At 36.5% G+C, this 16740-nt stretch overlaps 1 protein-coding gene across 2 annotated transcripts in view; it reads left to right on the plus strand.

Moving 5' to 3' along the window:
* RBM27 (RNA binding motif protein 27) overlaps positions 1–16521 on the plus strand; it is an 89164-nt gene extending 72643 nt beyond the window's left edge. For both annotated transcript variants that reach the window (XM_010378205.2, XM_030927468.1), the window contains 2 exons: positions 11630–11740; positions 13250–16521. In XM_010378205.2, the coding sequence (XP_010376507.1) occupies positions 11630–11740; positions 13250–13333 (195 nt within the window). In that variant the 3' untranslated portion in view covers positions 13334–16521. The remainder of the gene's footprint in view (positions 1–11629; positions 11741–13249) is intronic.
* The last annotated feature ends 219 nt before the right edge of the window (positions 16522–16740 follow it).

Consider the following 16740-nt stretch of genomic DNA (forward strand, 5'->3'; position numbering starts at 1 on the left):
GGGAGAATAGCTCTAAGTGACTTCTTGAGGAGTAAAGAGGATGGCGGAGCACTATACAAGTGCAGGGTATTTTTGTGAAGGCTGCCTGAATGTTGATTTTTGTCTTTTAAGATTTAGTTTATAAAATTATAATCTCCTTGCCAAATAAATTGGTCATGTAGAACGAATACCAGTTCTGGTGAGGTGATAATTGGATTATGTGAAGCAGAATTTCTACAAATTTGACTCATTGCAGAAAGTTTCAGTTACGAAAAATAGTTAATCTTACTAGGAAGACAGCTACATGTTCATTCCTGTGGTCACTGGAGACTATATGTAGATGTTTAAAATTTAACCGAGAAGTCATGCTCAAATGGATCTCTTTCCTTCTGAAAAGTAGAACCATTCTAAAGCATCTAATAATAACCAATTTTTATGTACATATACCTGACAAGTCTGCAGTGTGGCATTCAGTTGGCAGATGTGGTTATGTCTAGACACTTAGGAAAAGAGCAAGCAAAGCTAAGGCAGATGAGGTAACTTCAGGAACAAAACACTTCCTTTGGTTTGGATGGGTCTTTTGTTTTCTTGTTTGATAGCATGCTATATCACATAGGGTCTTGAGTACGAGGAGCACGTTTCCCTAATAATAACTACTTGGGCAATATAGTATGCTTTCTTTGAAAGAAATACAGAAATACATATGCTTAGGCATTACTGTGAATAGAGTTAGCAAACATAAAAGGAAATTCTTCTTCAAGGTCTTTTGTATCTCACAGAGGCCAAGGTAAAATCTGTATTTTCAATATTCTTCTATTCTTAATGATTATGAAAGGATCATGGGTGAGCCATATCTGTATGAAAAAATGATGGATGGATTTTAATGAAGTTATTCAGAATCGAATTCTGGAGTCCTTCAGAGTTTGCTCTTCAATAGTCTAGGAACTTATCATAAGTGGATTATGGTTGTATGCAAATGGCAGCTATAAGTATGCTCATTATAGTGCATGTAATAGTGAAAAATGATAACCATGTAAATGTTTGACAGTGTTTTGCGGCCTTTAAAAACGTATTTATTTATTTTTTGAGACAGAGTTTTGCTCTTGTTGCCCAGGCTGGAGTGCAATGGCACGATCTTGGCTCATTGCAACCTCCACCTCCTGGGTTCAAGCGATTCTCCTGCCTCAGCCTCCTGAGTAGCTGGGATTACAGGTATTAGTCATCAAACCGGGCTAATTTTTGTATTTTTAGTGGTAGTAGTATTGCACTTCTCTATTTTCCATAGTTCCTGAGGAACACATACTCCTTTTTTTTTTTTTTTAATAGGTAGTTATCTTCTTTTTTTTTTTGTGACGGTCTCCATCTGTCACCCAGACTGGAGTGTAGTGGCACGATCTTAGCTCACTGCAACCACTGCCTCCTGGGTTCAAGCGATTCTTGTGCCTCAGCCTCCTGAGTAGCTGAGACTATAGGCACGCATGACCACACCCAGCTAATTTTTCTGTATTTTTACTAGAGATGGGGTTTTGACATGTTGGCCAGGCTGGTCTCAAACTCCTGGCCTCCAGTGATCCGCCCGCTGGCCGCCTTGGCCTCCCAAAGTGCTGGGATTACAGGTATGAGCCACTGTGCCCGGCCAACGCAAACTACTTTAAAATCAGACTTTTTACTTCACATTCACTTTTGGGATGAAGCATCGTGTTTTATGTTGTGTATTTTAAAACCAAATTTGAGGATATTGGTTGATCTTGATCATTTTGGTCCCAGGTACATATATGAAAGGTATATATTGATTAAAGCATATACAAATTTAAAATACATAGAATATTTAATTTATAGTGCAGGTTATATATATAACAGCATAAAAACATACATTTATATATATATTAATAATATGTATCAGAGATCAGCACACTTCTTCTGTAAAGGACTAGATAGTAAATACATTGTCTTCTCTCTTTCACCTGCTCTTCCCTCTCCTCCTCTTTCCTTTCTAGTTCTTTTTCTTTTTTTTTCTTTTTCTTCTTTGTACTTCAGTGGATGAACATTTTTTTCTTTTAATAACCTTTGCAAAAATGCAAAAACCATTCTTAGCTCCTAGGTCATTAAAAACAGGGTGCTGGGCTACATTTATCCTGAGGGCTGTAGTATGCAGACCCCTAGTATGTTATTATATTACTTTATATATCAAATATTTAAGTTAAACATAATTAATTGAAATATATAGATATAATTATATATATTTTAAAGATCAAAATCAGCCAATCCAGAAAGAACTTTCTAGTTTTTTTTGTTTGTTTGTTTGTTTGTTTGTTTTTTGTTTTTTTTTTTTTTTTTTTTTTTTTGGAGATGGAGCCTTACTCTGTTGCCCAGGTTGGAGTGCAGTGGTGTGATCTCGACTCCCTGCAATCTCCGCCTCCTGGGTTCAAGTGATTCACCTGCCTCAGTCTCTACAGTAGTTGGGATTACAGGCGTGTATACCTCCTGGCTAACTTTTTTGTATTTTTTAGTAGAGACGGGTTTCACCATGTTGGCCAACCTGGTCTGAAACTACTGACATCAGGCGATCCACTGCCTCAGCCTCCCAAAGTGTGAGGATTACAGGCATGAGCCACGCGCCTGGCCCAGAAAGAATTGTTTAATAGAAGAATCTTTATTTGTATATATATTTTTCACAGAAATCTTAAGATTTTTAATATCTTAATGAACTTAATGTTAAGTATTTATAATTGAAGTTTAATTCAGAAGTTGAAAATTTTAACTCAGCTTTGCCAAGGGCACAGATGGGACAAAAACTAAAGTACATTCCTTCATCCCTGTTGAAGGGAGGTTCGGCTAGATACAAAAGGAAAAGTTATTTTCTCTAAATATTTGGAATATATAGACTGTACTTTGATATTTTTCAAGTAGTATGGCTCATTTAACTAAGAATTTTGAATTTTTCCTTCTTTTCAAGATGAAGTCTAGAGTTAGGTTTTAGGATTGATCAATTCAGAAATTCAGCTGCTCAGATTTACATATTTCTCTTCTTCTACCCTACCATGTTGCCTTTTATTAGGCTTTTTTCCTCTTGCCTTGACCTCCCAAAGTGTTGGGATTACAGGCATGAGTCACTGCACCTGGCCAGTTTTTTTCTCTTTTTTAAAATTCCTGTTTTTACTGTTACTTCTTGATTTTTAAATTTTAAGCATTATATATTGACTTCCCATTAGTCTTTCTGCTTCCCACCTCTCCAGTTGTTTTTTTTTTTTTGACCTTGTTGTGTTTTATTTTTTTCTTACAAATTTATACCTTAAAAAAATAAATTATTCTACTGTCATTTCAGTGGAGGTCTGGGGAAGGATATGAAATTGCATACCACAGATGGTCAGTTCCCCATCTTTAGCCAGAAGTCCCTTTGAGTCTTAAGAAAGAGGTTTATCTCTAAAGTACTATTTAGAACCTGTGCTCCCACAATATTTATATAATTCGTTATAATTTTTATGTTCTTACTGGCAAAAACCTCTAATTTCTCACTCCTGCCATTCCTGGAACTTCATATAAGGCAACTGAGTATTTCTGCTGTAATTACTAAAGACTTCGCACATAGTTAGCTTTTCCCCACAGCCTCTCTAGACAGGGATTTTCCCCCGCTTTCCGAGTATATGAAAAATATATTTGAGAATGTTACTGTACATGGAAGTGATACCTTATAGTTAGGCAGATAGTTTTGTTTTGTGCTTTCCACAACAAAAATTAGCCTTTTCTTTGTATTTAACATTTGGAGAAAGTTTTTTAGATAGTGCTTCATTGATTGCCCTTCATCAGACCTTGTTAAAAAAGTAATGTAGGCCTGGCGTGGCGGCACCTGCCTGTAATCTCAGCACTGTGGGAGGCTGAGATGGGAGGATTGCTTGAGCCCAGAAGTTCAACACCAACCTGGGCATCATAGTGAGACCCTATCTTTACAAAACAACGTAAAAATTAAAAGATAATATATCTGATTTGTGAGCTATGACCATTTACTGTTGTTACCTGTCACAAGTGATCAGGAGTTTACCTTTTCTGCACGCTTTACTGTGTTCAGGATTCTTCAGGTGAAAATACAGTTTTCGTAGCTAGTTCTAGGAGTGAAATATGGCAATAGTAATTCTGTGACCTTTACAAAGACATTGAAACTCTAAACTGCCTTAATTTTTTTTCTCTTAATTTTGAAAATTTCTTTACGAAGATAATGCTTTTAAAACATTTAAACAATACAGATTATAAAGGAGAAGGCACAACAAATTTGAAATCTTACCAATTACATTTTTATGAACATCTTTCTAGCACCTGTATCTGTCATAGGTATACATACTACCCATGCTGTTTTGGAGTTTGTTTTTTCATCCGTAGTGTATCATGGAGAATTGTTCATGTTTATGAATATAGGTATATATTTGTCTTATTTAAAGGCATTCTATTTTAAGAATATGCCATAATTTTTATGTACAACTCCCTATTGATGAATTAGGTAGATTGTTTACCATTTCACTATTATGAACAATGTTATATACATCATGTTAGATTTGGCATATTTACTGGGATAATTTTTCTTTTTCTTTTTTTTTTTTTTTTTTTTTTGAGATGGAGTCTTGCTCTGTCGCCCAGGCTGGAGTGCAGTGGCATGATCTCGGCTCACTGCAACCTCCGCCTCCCGGGTTCACGCCATTCTCCTGCCTCACCCTTCCGAGTAGCTGGGACTACAGGTGCCCGCCACCACCCCTGGCAAATTTTTTGTATATTTAGTAGAGACAGGGTTTCACTGTGTTAGCCAGGATGATCTCAATCTCCTGACCTTGTGATCCGCCCGCCTCAGCCTCCCTAAGTGTTGGGATCACAGGCGTGAGCCACCGTGCCTGGCCGATAAGTTTTCATTATGTGGGACAGTGCTGCACATTGTAAAACTTCTGGCACCCCTGGCTACCACCTATTAATTGCCAATAAGTGCTTCTCAGTCACTGTGACTACCAAAATACCTGCTAGAGTGATGTCTCCAGTTGAGAACCACTGCTTTAGGTAGATTCCTAGGAAGGAGGTAACTGGATCAAAGGCAGGCATTGAAATTTTGGTACAGCTCGCCAAATAACCCTTCAGACTGTTGTACTAATTTATACTTGTAGTGACATTGGATGAGAGTATCTGTTTGCTCTCCCTCATACAGACTTGAAGTTTGTTTTTTTATCTGCCAGTCAGTTGATTGATACATGATGACTAGCATAGATTGGGCGTCAATTTCTAATTTGGGAAAATGGCTGGACTAGATGAATTTCTCTTTGAGCAGCTTCTACCAAGAACCCTAATATGCATATAATTTTTAATTTATGGTATATATAGTTGATCTCATATTCACATATGATTGAATTGTTCACAAATAATTCAAATATTTTTATTTGAATTATTTCCTTGGCCAACACACATAAACAAAATGAAAAAGGAGTAAAAGTGTATACAATGAAAAATAAGATTCCCTTCTACCTCCAGTCACTCAATTTCACTCCCTGTAGACGATTATTGTTACTAGTTTCTCATATATCTGCTTAAAGATACTCTCTCTCTATACATATATATATATTATTTGTTCTTTTATAAAAATGGTAGCATGTTATACAACACCCTTTTGCCATATGTACTTTTTACTTCATATATATTAGACTGCTAGATTGTTCTACGCTAGTGCATGTGGTGTTGCTTCATTCTTTTTAATGACTGCGTGGTATTTCATCGCACAGATGTATCGTACTACATTTGAACTGTCCTATATTGATGGACATCCCATTTTTTCCCAATATTTTATCATTTTAAACCATATTTAGATGTGTATGTGAGAGAATATATATGTATGTGTAGAACAATTAGGTACTTTAATAAGTAACAGATATGTTAAGAGATTAATCCTAGATTTTTTTTAAAAGTACTTTTTAGGGCCGGGTGCAGTGGCTCATGCACTTTGGGAGGCCGAGGTGGGTAGATCACGAGGTCAGAAGATTGAGACCATCCTGGCTAACACAGTGAAGCCCCGTCTCTACTAAGAATACAAAAAATTAGCCAGGCATGGTGGCATGTGCCTGTAGTCCCAGCTACTCGGGAGGCTGAGGCAGGAGAATCGCTTAAACCTGGGTGGTGGAAGTTATAGTGAGCCGAGATGGCGCCACTGCACTCCAGCCTGGGAGACAGAGCGAGACTGTCTCAAAAAAAATAAAAAAATAAAAATTAAAAAAATAAAAATATAATATATGCAGATGGTTAAAAGGATGACTAGGGCTGGGTACAGTGGCTCATGCCTGTAATCACAGCACTTTGGGAGGCCGAGGCAGGTGGATCACATTACCTCAGGAGTTCGAGACCAGCTCGGACAACATGGCAAAACCCTGTCTCTACAAAAAATACAAAAATTAGCCGGATGTGGTGGCATCTGCCTGTAGTCGCAGCTACTCGGGGGGCTGAGGCATGAGAATTGCTTGAGCCGGGGAGATGGAGGTTGGAGTGAACCCGGATTGCGCCACTGCACTCCAGCCTGGGCAATGGAGCAAGACTCTGTCTCCAAAAAAAAAAAACAGTATGACTAATAAAACTAAAATCTCCCTTTTATTCATCTTTGTGCATTCTTAAAAGATAGTCACTATTCTTAGGTATCTTTATAGAAAAATACTGCGTATGTAAGAATGCATATATAAAGCTTCTCACTTTAAAAACATTTACCAAAATGTGATCATATTATAAATTCAGGGCTACATTCCATACCTTGCCTTTTTCACATAAAAATCTTAGCTATCTGATATTTCTTTAATTTTTTTGGAGACAGAGTCTCAAGTCGTGTGTCACCCAGGCCAGAGTGCAGTGGTACAGTCTCAACTCACTGCATCCTCCACCTCCCAGGTTCAGGGATTCTCCTGTCTTTGCCTCCCGAGTAGCTGGGATTATAGGCATGCACCACCACGCCCAGCTAATTTTTGTATTTTTAGTAGAGATGAGGTTTCACCATGTTAGCCAGGCTGGTCTCAAACTCCTGAACTCAGGTGATCTACCTGCCTCAGCCTCAAAGGGCTGGGATTATAGGCATAAGCCACCGCAACCGGCCTATTTCCTTAAAATTTTTAAAGGTTACACCTATAGTCAACTAAAAAATTTTATAAAAACCAACTAAACTGATCATAAACATACAGTTCAGTGATTTATCAGAAGGCAAATACCTAATATACCTATTCCTCAGGTCAAGAAATAGAACATTTCCAATACCCCAATCCCCTTTGTTGCTTCGCCCAGCCTCTATCTACCTTCTCTCCTTCTCAGAGCAGTAACCGTTAGCCTCACTTTATGGTGAACACCTTGCTTTCTTTATACAGTCAATCCTTATTATTTTCAGATTCCATATTTGCCAGTTCATCTACTCGCTGAAATTTATTTGTAACCCCAAAATCAATACTTCTGCTTTTGCCAGTCCCCGTATATGCCTGTTTTCAGCTGAGATAGAAATAAGGTGGTGCTATGCCTTCTTGTTTCAGCTTTTATACTGTAAACAAATGCCCCTTTTGCAGTCTATTTATTTTATTATTCATTTATTTTTTATTTTTGAGACAGAGTATCGCTCTATCTCCCAGGCTGGAGTGCAGTGGCGTGATCTTGGCTCACTGCAACCTTCGTCTCCCGGGTTCAAGTGATTCTCCTGCCTCAGCCTCCCTAGTAGCTGGGATTACAGGCGCCCACCACCACACCCAACTAATTTTTGTATTTTTAGCAGAGACGAGGTTTCACATGTTGGCCAGGCTGGTCTCAAACTCCTGACATCAACCTCCTGAAGTGCTAGGATGACAGGCATGAGCCACCATGCCTGGCCTTTGCAGTCTATTTAGTGCCACATTTTTCTCAATTTTTTTGTTTTCTTGGTGATTACACTGTTTTATTTTAAATGGCCCCTGAATGTAGTTCTAAAGTCCTGTCTAGTGTTCCTAAGTGTAAGGCTGTGATATGCCTTACAAAGATACATGTGTTAAGCTTTGTTCAGGCATAAGTCAGTGCTTTTGGCCAGGAGTTCAATGTTAATGAATCAGTAATACATATTAAATAAGATGTCTTTCAACAGAAACACATAAAACCAAAGTATGTGTTGATAAGCTGACAAAAATGTTGTGACCCTCTAAAACAGGGGTGTCCAGTCTTTTGGCTTCCCTGGGCCACATTGGAAGAACAAGAATTGTCTTGGGTCACACATAAAATACACTAACACTAATGATAACTGATGAGCGGAAAAAAGTAAAAATCTCATAGTGTTTTAAGAAAGTTTACGAAATTTCTGTTAGGCTGCATTCAAAGCCATCCTGGGCCGTATGGGGCCCGTGGGCCACAGGTTGGACAAGGTTGCTCTAGAGGCTCGTAAGAATCTAATTCTATTTCCGCTATGATTAGTGGCTCAGTATTTGCCAATTAAATGTTTGCATCAACTTTTTAGAACGTAACTACTGCAAGTAATGAGAATTGACCGTAGTTTTATCACCTAAATGAGCATTCCTAAATATTACAGTAGTATTCTGCCTGTTTTTAAAATGTTATATAAATGGAATCACACAGTGTGTATTCTTTTGTGCTTGGCTTCTTCTGTTTAATGTTTGTGAGACTCATTCATGTTTTTACATGTAACATTAATTTGCCATTTTTATTACTATATAATAGTTGCATCAATATACCACAGTTTATTTTTCATCCTCTTTTTTTTTTTTTTTGAGATGGCGTCTTACTCTGTTGCCCAGGCTGGATCGCAGTGGCGTGATCTTGGCTCACGGCAACCTCTGCCTCCTGGGTTCAAGCGATTCTCCTGCCTCAGCCTCCTGAGTAGCTGGGATTATGGGCATGCACCCTTACACCTGGCTAATTTTTGTATTTTTAGTAGAGATGGGGTTTCTCCATGTTGGCCAGGTTGGTCTTGAACTCCTGACCTCAGGTGATCCGCCCACCTCGGCCTCCCAAAGTGTTAGGGTTACAGGTGCGAGCTGCCGTGCCTAGCCTCATCCTCTTATTGATGGATATTTGGGTTATTTCTACTTTGTGGCTTTTGTAAGCAGTGTTGCTATCTTATACACATTTTTTTTTTTTTTTTTTTTTTTTTGAGACGGAGTCTCGCTCTGTCACCCAGGCTGGAGTGCTGTGGCCGGATCTCAGCTCACTGCAGCTCCGCCTCCCGGGTTCACGCCATTCTCCTGTCTCAGCCTCCCGGGTAGCTGGGACTACAGGCGCCGCCACCTCGCCCAGCTAGTTTTTTTGTAGTTTTTAGTAGAGACGGGGTTTCACCGTGTTAGCCAGGATGGTCTCGATCTCCTGACCTCGTGATCCGCCCGTCTCGACCTCCCAAAGTGCTGGGATTACAGGCTTGAGCCACCACGCCCGGCCTCTTATACATGTTTTTAACTACACATGTACACACATTTCTCTTGGATATACAGTTGGCCCTTCATATGTGTGGGTTTCACCTCCATGGATTCAACCAATTTTGGATCAAAAATATTAGGAAAAAAATGAATGGTTGCATCTGTACTGAGCATGTACATTTTTTTGTCATTATTCCCTAAACAATATAGTATAACAACTATTTACGTAGCATTTACATTGTATTAGGTATTGTAAGTAATCTAGAGAGGATTCAAAGTATATGGGAGAATGTGTGTAGGTTATATGCTAATACTACACTATTTTATGTAAATTACTTGAGCATTCATGGATTTTGGTATTCACAGAGAGTCCTGGAACCAGTCCCCCAGAAATACCAAGTGATGACTATATGTGGAATTGCTGAGTGAACTCCATCAGTTTTAGATTCTTACCAGTTTGGAATCAGTTTGAGATTCTCACCATTTGTGTATGAGAATTCTTAACTTGGTAGCATCATATCTTTATTCTAATTGCTGATTTGATTTGTTATAAGTTAGATAGTAGAAATTATTCTTAATTTCAGACTGCGTATACATTTCTAGTTCTTCCTTTAATAATGTGTATGCAATACATTTAATGCCTTACTCCTTTTGGAGGACAGAGCTCTTATCCTCTTTGGAGAGCAACGCGGTTATTACAGATTTAAAAATCTTTATTACTTTTTCTGATTATAAAAGTAATATATTTTTATTTAGAAATTCAAATAATATAGAAATGAACAAAACAAGCAGGGAAAGCCTCTCTATAATGGGGCTGTGTGTTAAAGGATAGAGTAAGGGTAAAGGATCTCTATTACATACATTACCTGATTTTTAAAAGATCGCAAATATAGACCAGGTGCTGTGGCTCATGCCTGTAATCCCAGCACTTTGGGAGGCTGAGATGGGAGAATTGCTCGAGCCCAAGAGTTTGAGACCAGCCCGGGCAACATAGGGAGACCCCGTCTATAAAACTAAAAAATTAGCCAGGTGAGGTGATGCATGCCTGTGGTCTCAGCTACTTGGGAGGCTGAAGTGGGAGGATCACGTGGACTCGGGGAGTCAAGGCTGCAGTGAGTGTGATCTTCCCACTGCATTCCAGCCTGGGAATCAGAGCAAGACTCTGTCTCAAAAAGAAAAGAAAAGGTACATATATATATTTGGTAGGGCTATTTTGATACATCAGTTTGGTATGTCCCATTGAGTCATAATGTTTTGTGTTAGGTAGTAAGCATTTAGACCCTGCAAGGAATGGTGGGAATTTTTCTCTTAGAACATAGGATGAAGTCTGTGCAGGCAGTAATGGATTTATGAGTCTGCCCTAATGTACATTCACACCATGCTATGCTCCAAGTGTTTTATGGAAACATTTGGCAAATGCTTCAAGAGGTTTAACAATGATTTTTGCTAGATAGACTAGAATGAAAGCCCAAATAAAAAAGAGACTCTTCAATTAAGTTTTTCAGAACCCTCAGTTCTATAAATGAGGACCTTTGATAGGAAAGCTTTAGGGATGGCTAAGCTTTTACTTTTTTGAAACTTTGGATCCCTGTTCCCTTGTCTCTGTTGCTTTGTCTTTAAAATTTGCTTTCCCTTATTGGAATTTGCTGGGGAGAAAAAAAAGTTTAAAAATTAGTACCAAGTAACACATTTGAAATGGAGCAGTTTTATGAGTTAGGATATTATTAGGTGTATTTAATGTTTACTGAATGCATAGATGAGCTGGGAGGTGCTTATTAATGTATAGCATTTCAGAATTGGCAATAGGAAGAACTTTATCAAACATAGGTGGGGCTGTAAGAGATGCAGTGAGATGAATAAGCAGATGATTCACTTTTTAAAAAATTAGTTATTTCTAAGGTTTGAGTCTATGTATGTAGATATAGAAGCCAAAGGTCAATACATATATTAAGAATATTTCTTGTCCTCATCATGACTTCTGTAAGTAAAGCAACTGTACTTAGAAAAAAAAGTATTACTTCAACCAAGACAGATGCTAACATTTACCTAACACAGATATAAACCATGGGTTATCCTAGGCAAACCAGAATATATAGTTGCTCTAATTAAAAGGGACTTTATTTTGTTTTTTAGCTGTCATTGGAGATTGTAGAGCCACCTTAACAGATTTCTCCCTTGCCCTATATTATACTTTTTAAATAACACAGAATTTGCAAAAATCATTAGTAACTGGAGTGCAAACTTGTATGTTCTTCTAATATATATTTTAGGCTGCAAACCAAGGGCCAAAATTTAAAGACCGTCGGCTACAGATATCATGGCACAAGCCCAAGGCACCATCTATATCCACTGAGACTGAAGAAGAAGAAGTCAAGGAGGAGGTAAATTTAATGGTTGGAAATAAGAGTTGAATTAGATCACTTTTCAATTGTGTATTTTTTATGATATTAAATAGTATAAATTTAAAAATAAATATTGGGTTAAGACCAGTTTAGATGTTTATTAGAGAATTAAAGCAGGTCTAGAGATATAAAAAGCTGTCTTGGGCATTATTTTCTTCTGGTATAGGAAAGACTGTTCTTTTTTATTTACATTTATATTGGATTTATTTGGGCTTTAGAAATTTTTATTCTGATGAATAAAGTCAGAGATTACATAAACAAATTAAACTTTAATTGATTGGTTTCCCTTTTTTTAATTCAAGTTCCATAGTAATAGATTTAAGTTTCTTATTTTCCTTCTGTGTACAATTAGTTAAAATGAGAGTGTGCAGAAATTGAACATAGAGGAAAGAATTGGAAAACTGAAGACCTCAATAACAAAAGTACTGAATAATCAACTTCTTAAAATATATGAGAATTTATTTTGCTTTTTTACTTCTGTTATTTATCATTAGTTTATTTAGTGAACACTTAGGCTACATTGCGAGGTTTTCCTGATTTATATGACAATCTTGGTTTTAAAAGATGCCTAGCATTTATAGTTTGATCAAGTGTCTTCTCACTATATGGGTAATTTTACACAGCAAAAGCAGACATTTCCCCAAATTAAAAGGAAAAAAAAAAGTCATGATATTTGGGTAGTGTTTGCAGATACATCTACTTTGTCTTTTAGATTTTTATGTAAGATTTGGAATATCAGTGTCGTGGGGAAGCTAGTATATTCACCTCTCACAAACGATTGGATGGATATAAAAACAAAGATTTAGGTGTTTGGTCATTTATTTTCCTTTTTTTTTTTTTTTTTTTTTCTGTCAAGCTGTTCTTTATTTCAGGGAGAGGGCAGGGGAGGGGGCTCAGTCTTTCTTGGCAGCAGCTTTCCTCATGGCAGCCAATACGTTGCTCAGCTCCTCCCGCTTCCTCTTGGTGCGGATGTGCGTCCCCACCCTTTTCTTGATAAATTTGAGGGCCCGTTTGTCCTTGGAGACCTTCAGTAACTCCATGGCACGCCGCTTGTATGGGGCAAAGCCGCACCCATCCCGAATCATGTCCCGCATGAACTTGATGTGTTTTGTCAGACGCCCGCGGTGGCCTATTTTCCTAATTTTTAATAGAATAAAATTAATTTTAATTTATCAGAAATGTATCTCATAGTCTTTTTTTAATTTTCTGTACAAAATGTCCACATTATTTTCCTGATGATGTTAAGAGTAGAAATCTCCTATTAAAAGTAGCAAAATCAGCAGGGGAGAAGAATTTATATTAATTTACAAAAATATTTTGGGTTTTTTTTTTTTTTTTTTTTTTTTTGCCCTGAAAGATACTCCTGCATGCATCCCTTATGAAATCTAGCCTGAGCTTTGTATACTACTCTGTTTGTCCTTTGGCCTAAAAAGTATTTTACTTACCATTCTTGTGCCACTAAGCAGATTTTAACCTCTCTTTCTTCAGGAAACAGAAACCTCAGATTTGTTTTTGCCTGATGATGACGATGAAGATGAAGATGAATATGAGTCTCGCTCATGGCGAAGATGAAATCTGATGCTAGCTGTATAATTTTTAGGAATATTGTTTAGAAGAACAACTTTTAAAAATTATTTAAAAGAAGTCAATGAGCCAAAAAAATTTTTTTTATTTTTCTTTTCAACACAGTAGGTTCGAGAACAGCAAGTTTGCTATTTAAACACATCTCATAACTGTACATGATATTAAAGCACCAAAGGCCTAGTGACTTTTACACAGTTGTGAAGATCCACAGCAATGACATGGATAATCTCTAGAGCCTTATTTTCCACACCACCTTTTTTTTGTTGCTATTGGTGTTGGATTATGATGTAAATGACAGGGTGTTCAGAAATTTTATTTTGGATTATAATCTACTGATAAAGTTTAATTAAATGTCAAAATCACCTGTAATCTTTTAACTCTCAGTTATTATGGATGGGTCATCAGACAGTAGGAAATATTTGTAATTAAAATGCCCTTTTGCTTTCAAGAGTGGTCTTGGAAGAAAAATATGTTTATTTTAATTTTTTTTTTACTTTGGAGGAGCCCAATTTGTATTCAGTCTAAATGTGTTTTTCATGGTTTTTGTGTGTGGTAGTAGTACTATTTCAGTGAAAATGACAACAAACTGTGTTCTTAAATGCTACAGCAATGGTAGCTAGCTCTATAGTATTTCCATTCTCTTGTCATATGAACTCCTGGACTTTTCCGGCTACTGATTCTTAGTTTGCTTTGATATTTAGTGAGCGCTGGTTCGGCTGGTCTTTTTAAAAATTTTTATAACTCAGAATGTAAAAGGCTTTCACCTATTGCCCCTTTCTCATCCCCCTTTTCTTCCTCTTGCCTTTCTATAATAGGCCTGACTTACGTCATCATTGATATAAGTGGTTCATTTGGGCAATCGCAGGCAGTCTCCAATAAAAGGTTCAAACCAGCACCTGGATAACTAAGTGATGTTTTGATGAGAATGATGAAAGGATTTTGGGGAGAAGAGAATCACCAGCTTTTTTTTTTTTTTTTTTTCTCCCTCTTTTGAAGCTTCAGTTCAGTTATAGTTACACAGAAGGATTTTTAAATGTCTGAAATTCTCTTCCTAAATTTAAACCATGATGGTGAGGTGACTAGGGGTGGGAGGTGGGTGGGAGGGGGTTGAGGGCTGAGTATGCTAGTAATAAATGGGAGTCATATATGACTTTGATCAGATGACCTTATTTTTTCATAATTTTGTAGTTTGTTGCTATCCATGAACATATGCATCCCTCAGTAGAGTTTCCTGTGTGCATTTTTACTGTACACTGTATAGAGTAGAGTATCTGTTAAGTAAAATATATATGTAAATTTATGTCCTCGTGTTCTGAATGTTAGATGGAAAAGCAGAGGAGCAACACTACACTGTACTGACCCCTGGGAAAATAAAAATGATTAATGTACATAGGCCATCACTTTTTCAAGGATATACACATCTTTGTTTTTATATATGTGTGGTATGAAAAATTGAAACCTCCTGTTGGCTTCAAAAGGTTCTTGGTGACCGCTATATCAAGGATTTTGTTTGCTGAGGTAAAGACCATTTCTCAAAATAGAAACTATTCACTCAAGAACTTAAAACCATCAGGATTCTAGATTTACTTAGCTGTAAGAAGTTAAATCCCATGTTCTGATAATCTTTATTCTTCTACATGTTTTCCTGGACTGATGTGTCAAACCAGGGTCCTTTTTAAGTTCATATAATTTTCTTTCATAATAATAAGGACTTCCTCTTTCTAGGTTATTGTTATATTTCTAGTAACACTGAAGGTAAAATAAGCTTATAAAAGAAGGAAAACATTAGAATGGTGTATCTAGAGTACACAATCTTGCTCCTTACTCCTCCATCATCTCTAATGAAATTTTTCTTGATGTCTGTGGCTCAGTCGGTATATATTTTGAAAGATTCATTGTGGTGAATATTTTGAGTCCTGACAGTTTAATCGTGATAGAGGGAACAAAGGATTTATATATTTTTTGTACAAAGTTTTTTCTTAAACTGTATAATTTTGTAAATAATTTGTTTGGGTGTTTTTTGTTTTTTTGTTTTCTTTTTGTGTACTAAAACTACCAGCGTATAGATTTCAATAAGAATTGTTGTATTTTTGTATTTGGAAACTGAAAATTACAGTAAATAAATGGAACTGTAAGAAAAATTTCAGGAGACTGACAGTTCAACAGAATGAGATTCCTTTTCATATGATTTTTTTGACCTCAAAATGGACATCTTATCAGTAAAAAGTTGAAAATTTGACTTATTGGGGGCAGAGGATAAAAAAGAGGTGTGTTAAAGTGAAAAACAGTTTTTTCAGTAAGATTTGAGGCCCTTTCTATAAAAGTTTTCAGTACACCTTAAACAGGACTAAAAATACTTTAAAAGTATGCTTTCAAAGAATTTTAAAACATGTTTGACTCAAAGATGAATTTAAAGTGAGTTAATTATAATATTGGAACACTTAAGGTTAGCATAAAATAGTTTATATATATCCCCTGCCCCCTTTGGGATATTTTACTTCCACCATCAAATCTTCAGCTGTTAGAATTTCACTTAAAAGTGGATAACTACCATACATGTTTTCTTGTCATCTTTATTTACAGAAATAACATACAGCATCCAAGGCAAATTCTGTTCCTCTTAATGTGTATGACATCACTTATATGTAGCAATAATAGCCACCAGTTGATTAGGTCAGCCTGATATACTACTGGATTACTGTCCAAGATAAAAAGGTAACCCCGAGTATTGCAAAATTTCCCTCAATTTCATTGTGTAACATTGAAGAAATATTATTACCAGCTAAGATGATAAATTGGAAAGCAGTCCTGTTGTGAAAAGGGTCCTTCGTGATGAGTCATTTTTTCAAAAAAGAAAAAAATCATGTGAAAAGGAATAGTGGTTCCTCTTGATGTATAGTATGCCTGTATTATAGTTTTTACAAAATTGTGATCTTGTGTAATAGTATAATAGGAGATATTGTTGAATTTCTAACTGTTTATACATTTAAATTCATATATGTAATGTTTGTTTTATCAATTACAATCTGAATTTCTAAGAAGCATGTTGACTTTTGCAATAAAGATGCAATATGGAATGGTTCACAATTGGAAAAAAAAGAAAAAAAGATGAAAGTATTACAAATTTAAAAGAATTTGGAAAATTTATGAACCATTCCAAAAATTATAACAATCACTAAAAGAGCTGTAATTCTGGCTTGTTCTGGAAAGAAAGAAAATGTGTGTGTATGCTTGCTTGTGAGAGTGGGTGAGTAGTGGCTATGTATGTGTGTTTTATGTTGTGTTCATAAACATGAGAGAATGTCATTCAATATGAAGTTGGGTTCGAAGTCACTGGCTATTAAATATTAAGTAGGATAACTTTCTCAACAGAGTAACCTGGAGAATGAAAGAGA

Source organism: Rhinopithecus roxellana, chromosome 3, assembly GCF_007565055.1.
Source record: "Rhinopithecus roxellana isolate Shanxi Qingling chromosome 3, ASM756505v1, whole genome shotgun sequence".
Classification (NCBI taxonomy): Eukaryota; Metazoa; Chordata; class Mammalia; order Primates; family Cercopithecidae; genus Rhinopithecus; species Rhinopithecus roxellana.